At 45.4% G+C, this 13,186-nt stretch overlaps 1 protein-coding gene across 1 annotated transcript in view; it reads right to left on the bottom strand.

The window, feature by feature from the left end:
- C2H8orf74 (chromosome 2 C8orf74 homolog) overlaps positions 1-13,186 on the bottom strand; it is a 29,654-nt gene that overhangs the window by 736 nt on the left and 15,732 nt on the right. Inside the window, 1 exon segment of the mRNA XM_045988014.1 lies at positions 1,869-2,272. Coding sequence (XP_045843970.1) covers positions 1,869-2,272 — 404 coding nt within the window.

Here is a 13,186-nt window from a genome sequence, read left to right as displayed (position 1 = left end):
TATTCCCATATCTTCTGATCAATGCGTGTTTCATTTGGATATTATCCCCCTTGCCTACCCTCCTGCCCTCATCTTATTTTTACATCTTGAAGTTTTAGTAGCAGGCTTCATCAGAAGGGACAGGGCAAGTTGCTCAGAGAGTGGGCCTGTCCCTCAACCAACCAGTCATGGGAAGAATAGAAACTCAGCCACCATCTGCCATGTTAAACAGGAGACACTATCTGTCATCTCAATAAGGACTATGGCATCATGGAATCCTGGAGACATGGACCATGTAACTGTGTTTCTCCAAATTCCCCGTTCGAACAACCAAACTGTAGAGGAGAATTTGTGCTTGTCTGGAGGGGAAATACTTGGAGTATCTGATTGCCTAAAAGATATCACTTTGAGATCTCATATTTTAACTTAAAAATTCATGCAAAATCTGACATTTTCCCTGTACTATCTCCTTGATTGTTTTTATATAAAAATAATATTCTTCCCCTAAGTCCTTGGGAAGGATCATGCTCCAAGAGGATGTATCATGTTTATCCCATGGTGTTCATTATCTCCAGCTCAGGCACAAGACTGAAGGCACACAGTGGAAGGGACTCTAGTCCCTGAGCTCCACCAGGCAGGGACCAACAACAAAGTAATGAGGGCTGGCAAGGGAAGCTGGGAGGGGCAGAGAAGGACAGCTGTGTGGAGAAGCAAGAGTAGGAGGGAAGGCAGACCCTCACATCTCTGGGCTGGTCCACATATTCTAGAGTAAGGTCCCCCACAGTGGGTGGAGACAAGCTGTTGCTTAGGTTTTGCTGTGTTCTTGTTTGCTGGACATCTTAATGCACTAAGATTGCATGGTAGCCTGATGTGTTATTTCTCTGGAAGACTTGACTTAACCTTAGAAGAGTATCATTTATTCTATTGTGCTAATTTCTCTTTAAAGATTTTCCCCATATTTTATATATATATTTAAGGGAATATTTCCTAGGGCCATTCACTCTTTGACTGATGATTTAGAGACCTTTTGAAATATATAGGCTCTGGGACTCTCTACCTCCACCTCAGCCCCAATCTCCTCAACACATGTACACAATTGTGTATACACATACAAGGACAATTGTCTATGTGTTTACAGATGATGTGACAGTGTTGATATAAGTGCCTATGTCTAGATTAAAAAATGAATTTGGACGCTTCCAGGCCCTTAAGAAGTTGGTGGCCCTGGGGCCATGCTAGTTACCATTAGTAAAGGGCTGGTCATTGAGCCTCTGGCTCCTGGAGCCTCAGTGGACTTAAGAGTGGTCAATGAAGGAGCTCAATTTCTTAGATCCATGCCAGACTCTTCTAGGTTCTCTGACCCCCTAGCCCCACTCCTTTGTCTATCTCAGCATATCACCCACTCGGGCTACCCCAGTGGCCCTTCCTGTATCATCTTCCCCCACTACGAGGCCTCAAAGGATGAAGGGCACTGAGAGAATCTGTGGTGATTCAGAGCCTAGGGTCTTCTTTAGTGGATCTGTCACTGATGAATGTTGCAGTGGAAAGAACTTAGACTTTGGGGTCAGCCAAGCCTCAGCCCAAATGTAAACTCTACCTCTTGCTAGCTTGGTGACCCTGGGTGAGTCAATTAAATTCCCTGAGCTCCACTCCTTTCATTTCTAAAAATGGGTACATAAATTAGATCTCACAGAGATGTTTCATGAAACATGCACACAAAACCTGTGGCCCATGTTCAGTGACTGTCTGTCCCCTTCTGCCCCATCCCATGTGTGCAGACAATGGGGTCCTCTCTGAGAGTCTGACTCCAGCTGCCATGCTTTCTTGGTAGGAATGGGCATTTGTATGTGGCAGGTGAACATCTTTCCACCTCACAGGCACAGGCTTACCTCTCTCTTCAGAACCCGACTGGGCTGCTCAGGCACCTCCGAGAACGTTCTCTGTAGCTTGTGCTCTTGCTCCAGGTGCAATGCCTCCTTTAGGAGCAACATATTTGTGCGTTTCTGCACCTCAGCCATATTGAGTTCTGCCATCTGCTGCTCAAGCTGCCAGATGTCCCTGTCCATGCCCTCAGCCAGAGGGAGGGGATGGGGCGGTGCACACACTTCCAGGTGTGTGATGGTCAGGTTAACTTCCTGGTCCTGGCCCAGGACATACTGGTAGAGTTTGTAGTGGCGGATGAAAGTGTTGTGGAAGTAGTCACAGAGGGCCAGCAGGTGGGTGGTGTTGAACTGCCCCTGGTAATCTCTGAGCTTGTTCCCCAGAATTGTCACAGCCTCAGTGATGGAGCAACCTGCAAGCACAGAGGGGCTAGACATTAACATTAAGCGTGAACAGACGTAGAGCTGCATTGATAGCTGATCAGTATAGGTTCTGAACCCAGACCCTATGAAAGCAGAGCCCACATCCTACCAGCTATTCTATATTACCATTTATTAGCTCTTAAAAACTATGGAGTGTATCACATTTTCCCTTTTGTCTTGGCTTCTAGGAAGCTCAGTGCCTATTTTATGTAGTAACCTACATTTATCTCATTTTTATATGGTTATCTCACTCTTTACCTATATTTTGACTTTTAACTCTCATTTTAAAGGTTTACTTCAGCTGTGATTTATATTGTTTCTACTTCAAACCCCTCAGAAAGGAGATGAGGGTGTAAAAAAGGGATTCTGGTAAGAATGGAGCATGAGATGATGAGAGACAGATGTCCAGGCAATCATTATGCTGTAGATGTGTGTCACAGAGTTAGGCAAATATTGTTTCTACCATGCAAAATTCTGCTCTGGAGTTACACCATGGGCAATGCTTTTCCTGAGCAAACCTCTTCTCCCATCTCCTCCCATTCATTCCTTTTGCTCACAAATCCATCAAAAGCTTGGGGTAGTGTTATGGTTAAGGAGGTAGGACTCTTTGCAGCAGATGATTGGATCTTAACACAGAGGGTGGTTCAGTAAATGGTCATTGCTAAATGATATGTATGCCCTGGCGAACAGACATCAGGCAGAGAAAGAGGCAAGACAAGGGAGAGAGAAAGAGCATGCCCTGGTGTAAGCATATCTGGGTCCTCACACAAATGCCTTCCCTGAAGTGCACTGTAAACTCAGTCAAGTGTTCTCTTGATTCAGTGTCTATGTATGACATATGGACATATGTCTATGGGAGCTTGGGCTAGATGACCAACAGGTCACATGCTTTTGGGTCTCCCACAGTTTCATCCACTGAAGATAGAGATCAAGCGTTGGATGCAGGGAACCTGGCTTTATTCCTGGAGTGGAGGTCCAACATGTGTGTAGCTCCCTTTCCTTGTCTTTCCTGTGTGAGTCCCCCAGGGGGCCCTGGAAGAGTCTCTCACCTTTCCAGCCAGAGGTCTCCATATTCTTTTAGGAGGGGCAGTCTCAGTCTTGTCTACATGGTTTTTGTAAAGTCCTCCACACCCCACCCCCACCATATGTTCATCTTGGCTCCTCACTCTTGGCTCTGTATGAGAATATTTACCTTAAATCTACCCAGAATACTGAGATAGTAAGGCATCACTGTTTTAGAAAAATAGTAGTAGAGGGGCGCCTGGGTGGCTCAGTGGTTTAAGCCTCTGCCTTCGGCTCAGGTCATGATCTCAGGGTCCTGGGATTGAGCCCCGCATTAGGCTCTCTGCTCAGTGGGGAGCCTGTTTCTCCCTCTCTCTCTGCCTGCCTCTCTGCCTACTTGTGACCTCTCTCTCTCTGTCAAATAAATAAATAAAATATTTTAAAAAAAGAAAAAAAGAAAAATAGTAGTAGATGAAGCACTACTCCACTTTGAGCCTCATTAGAATGTGCTGGGAAGTATTACTTGGATGTAGACTTCAGTCTCTTGCAGAAGGTATGAAGAGGGACTTCTCACTGTGCAGAATTGAAGGTTGTTGGGCTGTGTTTTCCCCTTCTTTTCAAGGCAAATAAGCAGGTTCAGAGGTCCAAGAGAGTGCTTCTGTTTCAGAGTGGTGTAGAGGGAAGGTTTGGAGGCCTGAGACAGCTCTGTCACTTTCTAGCTATAACACTTGGGCCTTCATTCCCACAGATATAAAATGGGATAATTATATTTAGTTGATAGGATTGTTATGAGAATCAAATGGGATGATATGTCCAAGTGCTTGCACAAAGCCTGCTACATGGTAGTAATTAATAAATGCTGTAGGAAAAGAAGAGTTTGTTTCTGCCCTCTGGGAAAAGTCTCTTTTAGCCACATCTATATTTCCTTCCTTCTATCTCTCCATCTATTCATCCACCCACCCATCCATCCATCAATTTGTCCGTCCATCTATCCACCGTCCATCCATCCATCATCCATTCATCCATCCACTTGTCCATCCATCCATCCATCCATCCATCCACTCATCCGCCTACCCACTTACCCATCCATCCAAGATTAATTTGTCAACTGTTACTGAGTGCTTATTAATACTAAGCACTATGCTAGGTATGGCAGTACTATGACAAATAAGACACATCCCTTGCGTTCAAAGTGCTCATAGTAGAGACACATAAGTAAATATTACATGTATAAAGAGAAACAGAATCAGGTGAAGAGGAATGTTCAGCTGAGGACAGGGATTCCCCCCGAGAAGATAATGCATGAAGTACACCTCAGAGACTTAGTGAGACTGAGCCAGTAAAGATAGTGAGAGAAGCACTTCATGGGTACAACTGAGTGAGACCATTGAGGCAAGAAGCTGTATGGCATGGGTGGAGAATAAGACTGGGTTTGTTGTTGTTGGCACTTAGAGATGGAGACAACATATGGCAAGCATTGAGTGGAGAAGTAGGTGGGAAACAGATGGGAGGGCCTTGGAGGCTACATTCAGAATCCAGGGATTTGCACTGTAGGCAGTGCAGGGTCGGCACGGTGTTGTAGGCAGGTTGTACACATGGCTGTGGTTGCCTTGAATTAGATCGCATTGATGGTCCTGTGGTGCTGGTGCATGGTGTGGCCCAGTCCAGATGAGAGTTACTGTGGCCTGAGAATGCCAGGTTAGCAGGTATGGGCAGGAGAAGATTTGAGTGGCAGGACTGTTGGTCAGATGTGGAGTGTGGTAGCAACCTGCACAATGCCCACGTGCTCACTCTGGGACAGTTGGAGGGTGGCAGGGCCACCAATAGAATATGGTATAGGTGAGACATTTACCTCTGACATGACCTCTGTCCTCAGAGCTTCCAGTTTGTAGAAAAGGTGACAATTACACAAATGCTTAGCCCCTAGAACAGGGCTTTGCGCACAGTAGGAGCCGATGAGTATCTAGCAAGTAAATGGACAAATTCTGATACTAAGTGTAGTGATAGAACTGTTCATTTAACCATCCAGCAAGTATTAGGGGCCTTCCATGTGTCAAGAGCTCATCTGGCTTCCAGAGAGGCACTGAAGGGCTAGGGAGGAAACACAGCATATAACCCTGCTCAGAGCTACACAGGCTGGGTGCGCACAGAATAGGAAGAAGTGACTTTGTCAGGAAAGGCGGGGAGCAATTCTCTGAGGAGGTGATGAAAGAGATGAGATGAGCAGTGTCAGAGGAGTTACTTGGCAAAGAGAGGTAGGAAAGAGTGAAGCAAGCAGGGGTAACATTGAGGTAAAAAGGGCCTGTGGTTGAAGAAAGCATGGCCTATTTGAGGAACTAAAAGCCTGGGGATGAGGAGTTGGCAGGCTAGAAGACAGCTGGTAAAGATGAGGTTGGATTCTAGATGAGGTTGGGAGATGGGCAGTGACCTGGAGGTTCTGGGCCTCCTAAGCCCTTATGGGAGGAATTTGGTCTTCAGTCCTTAATAGTGGTATTGTTAAAACAATGCCCCTTCCACAACATGGTCAGATCATGGTCCTCCTCCTTCCCCCTCTCCCTTGGCTCCTGCCTGGCACACTGGCTTTTCCCTATTTTTCCACCATACCCTGTATACCCTTGTGCCAGACCTTGACCTAGGATGCCCTTCCTGGCTGTGGACATACTCCTCACTCCCAGGATGCCAGCTTCCCACAGACTCCTCCTGGGCCACCACACCCCCACCCCATTTTCCCTATAAACTAGTTATTTACTGTATGAGGCAAAAGTGAAAGAGCTGAGATGCCCTTCAACAGACGAATGGATCAAGAAGATGTGGTCCATATATACAGTGGAATATTATGCAGCCCTCAGAAAGGATGAATACCCAGCTTTTGCATCTATTTGGATGGGACTTGGAGGAGATAATACTGAATGAAATAAGTCAAGCAGAGAAAGTCAATTGTCATATGGTTTCACTTACTTGTGGAACACAAGGAATAGCATGGAGAGCATTAGGAGAAGGAAGGGAAAAATGAAGGGGGGAGATTGGAGGGGAAGATGAACCATGAGAGACTGTAGACTCTGAAAAACAAACTGAGGGTTTTAGAGGGAAAAGAGGTGGGGGGATGTGTTGGCCCAGTGATGTTAAGGAGGAAACGTATTGTATGGAGCACTGGGTGTTATGCATAAACAATGAGTCTTGGAACACTACGTCAAAATCTAATGAAGTGTTGGAGAGTTTGTGAAGAAAGGGGAACCCTTTTACACTGTTGGTGTGAATGTAAGTTGGTGCAGCCACTTTGGAAACAGTGTGGAGATTCCTCAAAAAATTAAATATAGAGCTAACCTATGACCCTGCAATTGCGCTACTAGGTATTTACCCCAAAGATATAGATGTAGTGAAAAGAAGAGCCATATGTACCCATATGTACACATATGTGTACATAGCAACAATGGCCACAGTCACCAAACTGTGGAAAGAGCCAAGATGTCCTTCAATAGACAAATGGATAAAGAAGCTATGGCCCATATATGCAATGGACTATTACGCCTCCATCAGAAATGATGAATACCCAACTTTTGTATCAACATGGATGGGACTGGACGAGATTATACTGGGTGAAATAAGTCAAGCAGAGAGAATCAATTATCATATGGTTTCACTTACTTGTGGAGTATAAGGAATAACTCGACGGATGTTAGGAGAAGGAAAGAAAAAGTGAATTGGGGGAAATTGGAGGGGGAGACGAAGCCAGAGACTGTGGACTCTGAGAAACAAACTGAGGAAATTAGAGGAGAGGAGGGTATGTGGACAGGTGAACCCGGTGGTGGGTATTAAGGAGGGCATGTATTGCATGGAGCACTGGGTGCGATGCATAAACAATGAATCTTGGAACACTGAAAAAATAAAATCAAATTAAAAAAGAATGATGTACTGTATGGTGATGAACATAACATAATAAAAAATAAAATAAAATACCCCCCAAAAGTTTTAAGTTTACTGAAAATAACTAAAACAATTAATTTTGAAAATTTTTTGTCAAAGAAATGGCACTTTTGCATGACATTTTAAGATTTGAAGCATTGTTATTATGTATATATATAAATTGCTTCTTTGAACGTGTAATTTGATAATCACAATTTACATAAATAAATAAATTACATTAAAATTACTTAGAAGGTACAGTTGTAATGTCAAGTTAGATGTTGACAGCTTTTTATTTTTTATTTAAAAATTTTTTATTGTTATGTTAGTCACCATAAAGTACTTCATTAGTTTGATTCAGTGTTCTAAGTTTTATTGGTTATAAATTTTTTAAAAGATTTATTTATTTATTTATTAGAGAGAGAAAGAGAAAGAGAACAAGCGTGAGTGGGGAGATAGGAAGGAGCAGAAGGCAAGGGAAAGAGAAAATCCCCAAGCAGATTCTCCGCTGAATATGGAGCCCGAAATGGGGCTCAAACCCAACCATGAGATCATGACTTGAGCCAAAATCAAGAGTCAGACACTTAACAAACTGACCCACCCAGGTGCTCCCACCCATCGATACCTTTTAAATTTTGAATTTAATTTAAAAATTTGAGTCATCTTTAAAAATTTTTTAAAAATTTTTAATTAAAATTCAATTAGCCAAGGTTTAGCACACCCCGTTAGTTTTTGATATATATAATGTTTAGTGACTCATTAGTTTAACTCTAAATTAAATACAAAGAATAATTTATATATATATAAATTATTTTATATATATATAATTTATATATATATAAAGCAGATGTACCTACAATATGTAATCAGAATATTTATGATGCTAAAATTTGAAAGGGGTGGATCATTAAGGAAAAATGTGTAAAATGCGTCCTCGGTATGATCCAGCAACTCCACTTCGGAATATATACCCAAGGAAATGAAATCAGGAACTTGAAGAGCTACCTGTACTCCCTTGTTCATGGCAGCATTATTCACACTAGCCAAGACACCTAAGTGTCTGTTGATGGATGAATTGTTAAAGACATTGTGAGATATATAGAGAGATAGAAAATATAGAGAGAATTCTGTGTCTATAATATATATATCTCTATGTAGAATATATATAAAGAATATCTATCTATATACATAGAATATTACTCAATCTTAAAAAAGAAGGAAATCCTGTCATTCCCAGCAACACTGAGGGACCTGGAGGACATTATGCTAATTGAAATAAGCAAGATGCAGAAAGACAAATGCTGCATCATCCCACTTACATGTGAAATCTAAAAAAGTGAAACTCAGAGAAGCAGAGAGTAGAATGATGGTTGCCAAGGGCTGGGGGAGGGGAAAATGGGGAGATGTTGGTCAAGGCATAAAGTTCTAGTTATGCAGGATGAATAAGTTCTGGAGATCTTCCATACGGGATAGTGCCAAGAGCTAGCAATACTATTTGCATATTTGAAATTAGCCAAGAGAGTAGATATTAAATATTCTCACTACAAATAAAAGTGGTAACTGTGTGAAATAACTAATTAGCCTGATTGTGGTAATCATTTAAATATTTGTAAATATTTTTGTCAATTATACCTCAATAAGGCTAGGGGTATTTCCCACAGAAAATATTCAGAAAATAAAACAGCTTCTAGGGAAATGGGTAATGCTTTAGTGTGCTGCAATGAGCAAGGCCCTTTTTCTCCATTTTCTGTTTTGATTCTCAGAGCCTCTCACCTGTGTCACAGAACCCCAGCAGGCCCTGGAACAGTGGCCCATGTGTTCCTTGGTCCATCTCTTGTGCTGGGAACTATCTGTCCAGGCAGATGATCCTGGGAACACTTTCATTTCTGAACTTGTGTCCCAGGTCCGCAGTGGGGAGGGGGCCGTGGGGCCAGTTGGAGCCCTGTGTTCCATAATTACTTGGTGCTTTCCAAAAATACAGACACCCCCCCTACAAACCCCAGCCACACACACACACACTTCTCAAAAAATGAAGTGCTGACCCAAGAGTGGGGCTAGCTTGGGAATGGCTGTCCCTCAGTTATGAGCCAGACTGAGCCCCCAAAACTCAGACATTAACACGCAGGGAGTCATGAAATTCTCAACTGGTAAAGGATAAAACCAAAGCCCCCAGATGCCCCATTCTGCTGAATGACATTTACACACGGCACTAGTCTTCAGGACCTCAGTCCCCTCACCTGTCACATGGCCACTAAGTCCCTTCCTGCATAGATATAAGCTTTGTGCTGCTCGGATTGGGTGGGCCTTTCATTCTATTCTTTTTTTTTTTTCCTTTGGTTTTGGAGAGGGCATGGAATATGACACAGAATATACAAGTCTCCATTTTTTAAAAAAATTTATTTGACAGAGATCACAAGTAGGCAGAGAGGCAGGCAGAGAGAGAGAGGAGGAAGTAGGCTCCCTGCTGAGCAGAGAGAACCTGATGTGGGGCTCGATCTCAGGACCCTGGGATCATGACCCAAGCCAAAGGCAGAGGCTTTAACCCACTGAACCACCCAAGTGACACATCCATTTTTTTTTAAAATAGTACTCATGTACATTACATAATGACATAACAAGAGCTGAAGACTCCTCCAAAAGAAACATTCAAGCAAGTACCCCGGTGGAGGCAAAACCAGGCCCTGCAGTGTGGCAAGGAGGAAGGGGAAACCTGAGGAGATGAGGTGGGTGCTTGCATGAGGAAGGCATCCTGATGCAGGATACTGGGGGGCCAGAAGTCACGGAGGGCTTCCTACAGAAAGGACACTGGGAGTCCAGAGTGGAAGAATGGGGAAGTAGGTAGGAGATGGTGGGGAAGGGCACTCCTGGAGAAGAGACGACAGGGATAAAGGCTGGAAGGAAGTAGGGTACAGCATGGGCATGTGCATGATCCACATGGCTCAGAGTTTCTGGGAGGAAAAGCTGGAGTCTGGGAGACTTGCCTGGGGGAACAGAAGGGCTTTGTGTCTTCAGTTTGCAAGGGGCAAGCTTGTGTATGTCACATGAAAGAGCTGGACTTCGAAACAGAAGCTGGGCTCCTCAACCAGAATTTGTGGACCCCAAGGATGGGCCACGAGGCTGACTAGCACTTCTAAAATTGCATCCAGAATTTCACATGCACTTTCCCCCGCCCTGGGGAGTGTGTGCAAAGAAAGAACCATCACATTTCTGAAAGGAAATGAACTGTGGCTAGAGCTGCAGAGCCACTCAGAGGACTGAAGCCGGGAAGGGAGAGGTCAGCTGGGCATTTCAGAAGCATGGTGGTGATGTGCAGAGGATGGCAGGTATGATCAGTAAAGGAATCTCAGAGGTTGGGGGACCAGGGTGAAGTCATTGGTTTCTGATCATCAAAGCTGGACTCCAGGTTGGTGTAATGGCGACTGAAATTCACGAGGTGAGTCATTGCATCTTCTCTGAGCTCCACGGAGCCAAATGAACATCCTGGCAAGTGCCCTTTCTCTCCTCCAGCCTGGCCTGGAGTATGTGGTCACTTGCATCTTCCAGACGTGTGGGTGGCCACAATGGCCTGTTTTGTCAAGGCCGGCCCCTGGTCTTTTTATTCAGCTCCCAGCACAGAGCCCAGGTTTGAATCAAGAAGTCTGAGGGTGGGGCGCCTGGGTGGTTCAGTGGGTTAAAGCCTCTGCCTTTGGCTCAGGTCATGGTCCCAGGATCCTGGAATCGAGCCCCGCATCCGGCTCTCTGCTCAGTGGGGAGCCTGCTTCTCCCTCTCTCTCTGCCTGCCTCTCTGCCTACTTGTGATCTGTCTGTCAAATAAATAAATAAAATCTTAAAAAAAAAAAAAAGTCTGAGGGCCAGGGTACCTGGGTGGCTCAGTAGGTTAAGACTCTCCCTTCAACTCAGGTTATGATCCCAGGGTCCTCGGATCAAGCCCTGCCTCTGTCGGACTCCCTGCCTAGTGGGGAGCCTGCTTCTCCCTCTCCCTCTGCAGCTCCCTCTGCTTGTGCTCGTTCATGCTCTCTCCCTACCTCTCTCCCTCTCAAATAAATAAATAAATTCTTTAAAAAAACCCAAGAGGTCTGAAGGTCCAGTCATGTTGAGTGACCTCAGCAAATGCAGGCAAGTGCTCCCAGCTACCTATTATCCTGGCAGATGCCCTCTTATGGGCATAACTATGGCCTTAGCCTAAAGGTCATAAAACCCAAGTATGGACCTCCTCCATGGTCACAGGAGAAGGAGTGCCTGGGCTGGATTTTAACTTCCAGCCCCAAGACTCTTTTGACCAGCTCTGGTTTTCAGCAAAGATCATCCCAAGCTGGCTCAGGAGACACATTTTCTTGGCCCTCAGACCATTCTCCATTTGCTGCAGGTTGAAGAGGTTCCGATGACTCAGAAAGCCAAGGATTAAGTCTCAGAGAGAAGCCTCTAGCTGCCGGGGGACAGATCTGTACGTGCAAGTTGCTCTTCAATAACAGGGAGTGGCCTTCATTTGCATTGGCTGCTGGGAACTTCCTGAAGATGGTCCCCAAACCCCTGGAGGCCAGCACCTGCATGGGGATGCAGGCACAGGAGTGGAGGAGAGCAATAAGCTGGGAAAGAGCGGGGGTGGGGTGAAAACACCAGATGCTCCAGAATCAGGGCAAAAAGCCACTGGGCTTGGACCAGTCACTGTGGGTGCCCTCCTCCCAGTGCCCCTCATATGTGGAGTTTCAGGCTGGGTGAAAGCAAGGGAGATGTGCCACGTCCCAGAAGGGTTGGGAACAGTGAAGAGATGCTGCTCCTTTTGGGTGGGAGTGAGGGGGAGGATCCAGGTGCCATCAGTGCCCCCTGACAAACCAGTTTGTTTGCCCCTGCCTTGGCTCAAAGGGGAGGAGCCAAGTCAGGCTGCAGCCTGGCTGGCTTATCTTTTGGAGCACCTACAGGGCTGGCATGGGACAGTGGGAAGCAGACAAAAGCCCAGGACCCACATCTCCACCCCCATCCTGCATCCTTGAATGCTGTCCCCTGCCTATCTCTCTGCTCATGGTAAGGTTCTGCCAAACTCATTTATACCAAGGTGCCAATGACAGTGACAGCTCAGAAGACAGGGTATGCTTTCCTTGAGCCAGCAAAGGACTCTTGTTTGGGGAGTTCCCACTGGGCCCCGTGTGCCCTGGGTCATCTCAGGCTCCACCCAATCCCTCCCAGCTCTGTGAGGCAAGTGTAGACACTTTACCCACAAGAGAAACTGAGGCTCAAGGAGTAAAGAGATTTGCTTAAGGTCACATAGCTGGTGGGGTGGGGAAGTCAGAATTGAAAGCCCAGTCCTACCCAACCACCCATTTCCAACCAGCCACGGGCTCTCTCTCTAGACCCTTGGAGGTGGACACTGGAAGGAGGCCCCAATCCTCTCTGCCATGGTTTTCCAAAGGATGTTCTGCAATCTGTATCACACAGAAATGATGCAGCCAGAGACCTTGAAGATATGTTGGACCAAGAGAAATTAAATGGAGCCCTTAATTTGCTGGTGGGCTCAGGGAATAGCCAAAAATGGTAGAGTGTAGGCAATATTGCTCAAATTTATTTGAGGCAAATGGTCTCTCAGACCAAGAAACACATTTTGACAGCTATTGAATTAGTCTAGTCCTCTCATGCTAGAGATGGGAAACTGAGGCTCCTTTCTGCCTCCATGAATCTGACTGCTCTAGATACCTCACACAACCACAATCCGACAGGACATGGCCTTTTGTAGCTGGCTTATGTCACTTAGCATAATGCCCTCAAAAGTTATCTAGAATTTTGGGGCACCTGGGTGGCTCAGTGGATTAAAGCCTCTTCCTTCGGCTCAGGTCATGATCCCAGGGTCCTGGGATCGAGCCCTGCATCAGGCTCTGCTCAGCAGGGAGCCTGCTTCCTCCTCTCTCTCTGCCTGCCTCTCTGCCTACTTGTGATCTCTGTCTGTCAAATAAATAAAATCTTAAAAAAAAAGTTATCTAGAATTTCCTCCCTTTGTCAGGCCAAGT

Source organism: Meles meles, chromosome 2 (assembly GCF_922984935.1).
Source record: "Meles meles chromosome 2, mMelMel3.1 paternal haplotype, whole genome shotgun sequence".
Classification (NCBI taxonomy): domain Eukaryota; kingdom Metazoa; phylum Chordata; class Mammalia; order Carnivora; family Mustelidae; genus Meles; species Meles meles.
This window is presented reverse-complemented; position numbering and strand designations above follow the sequence as displayed.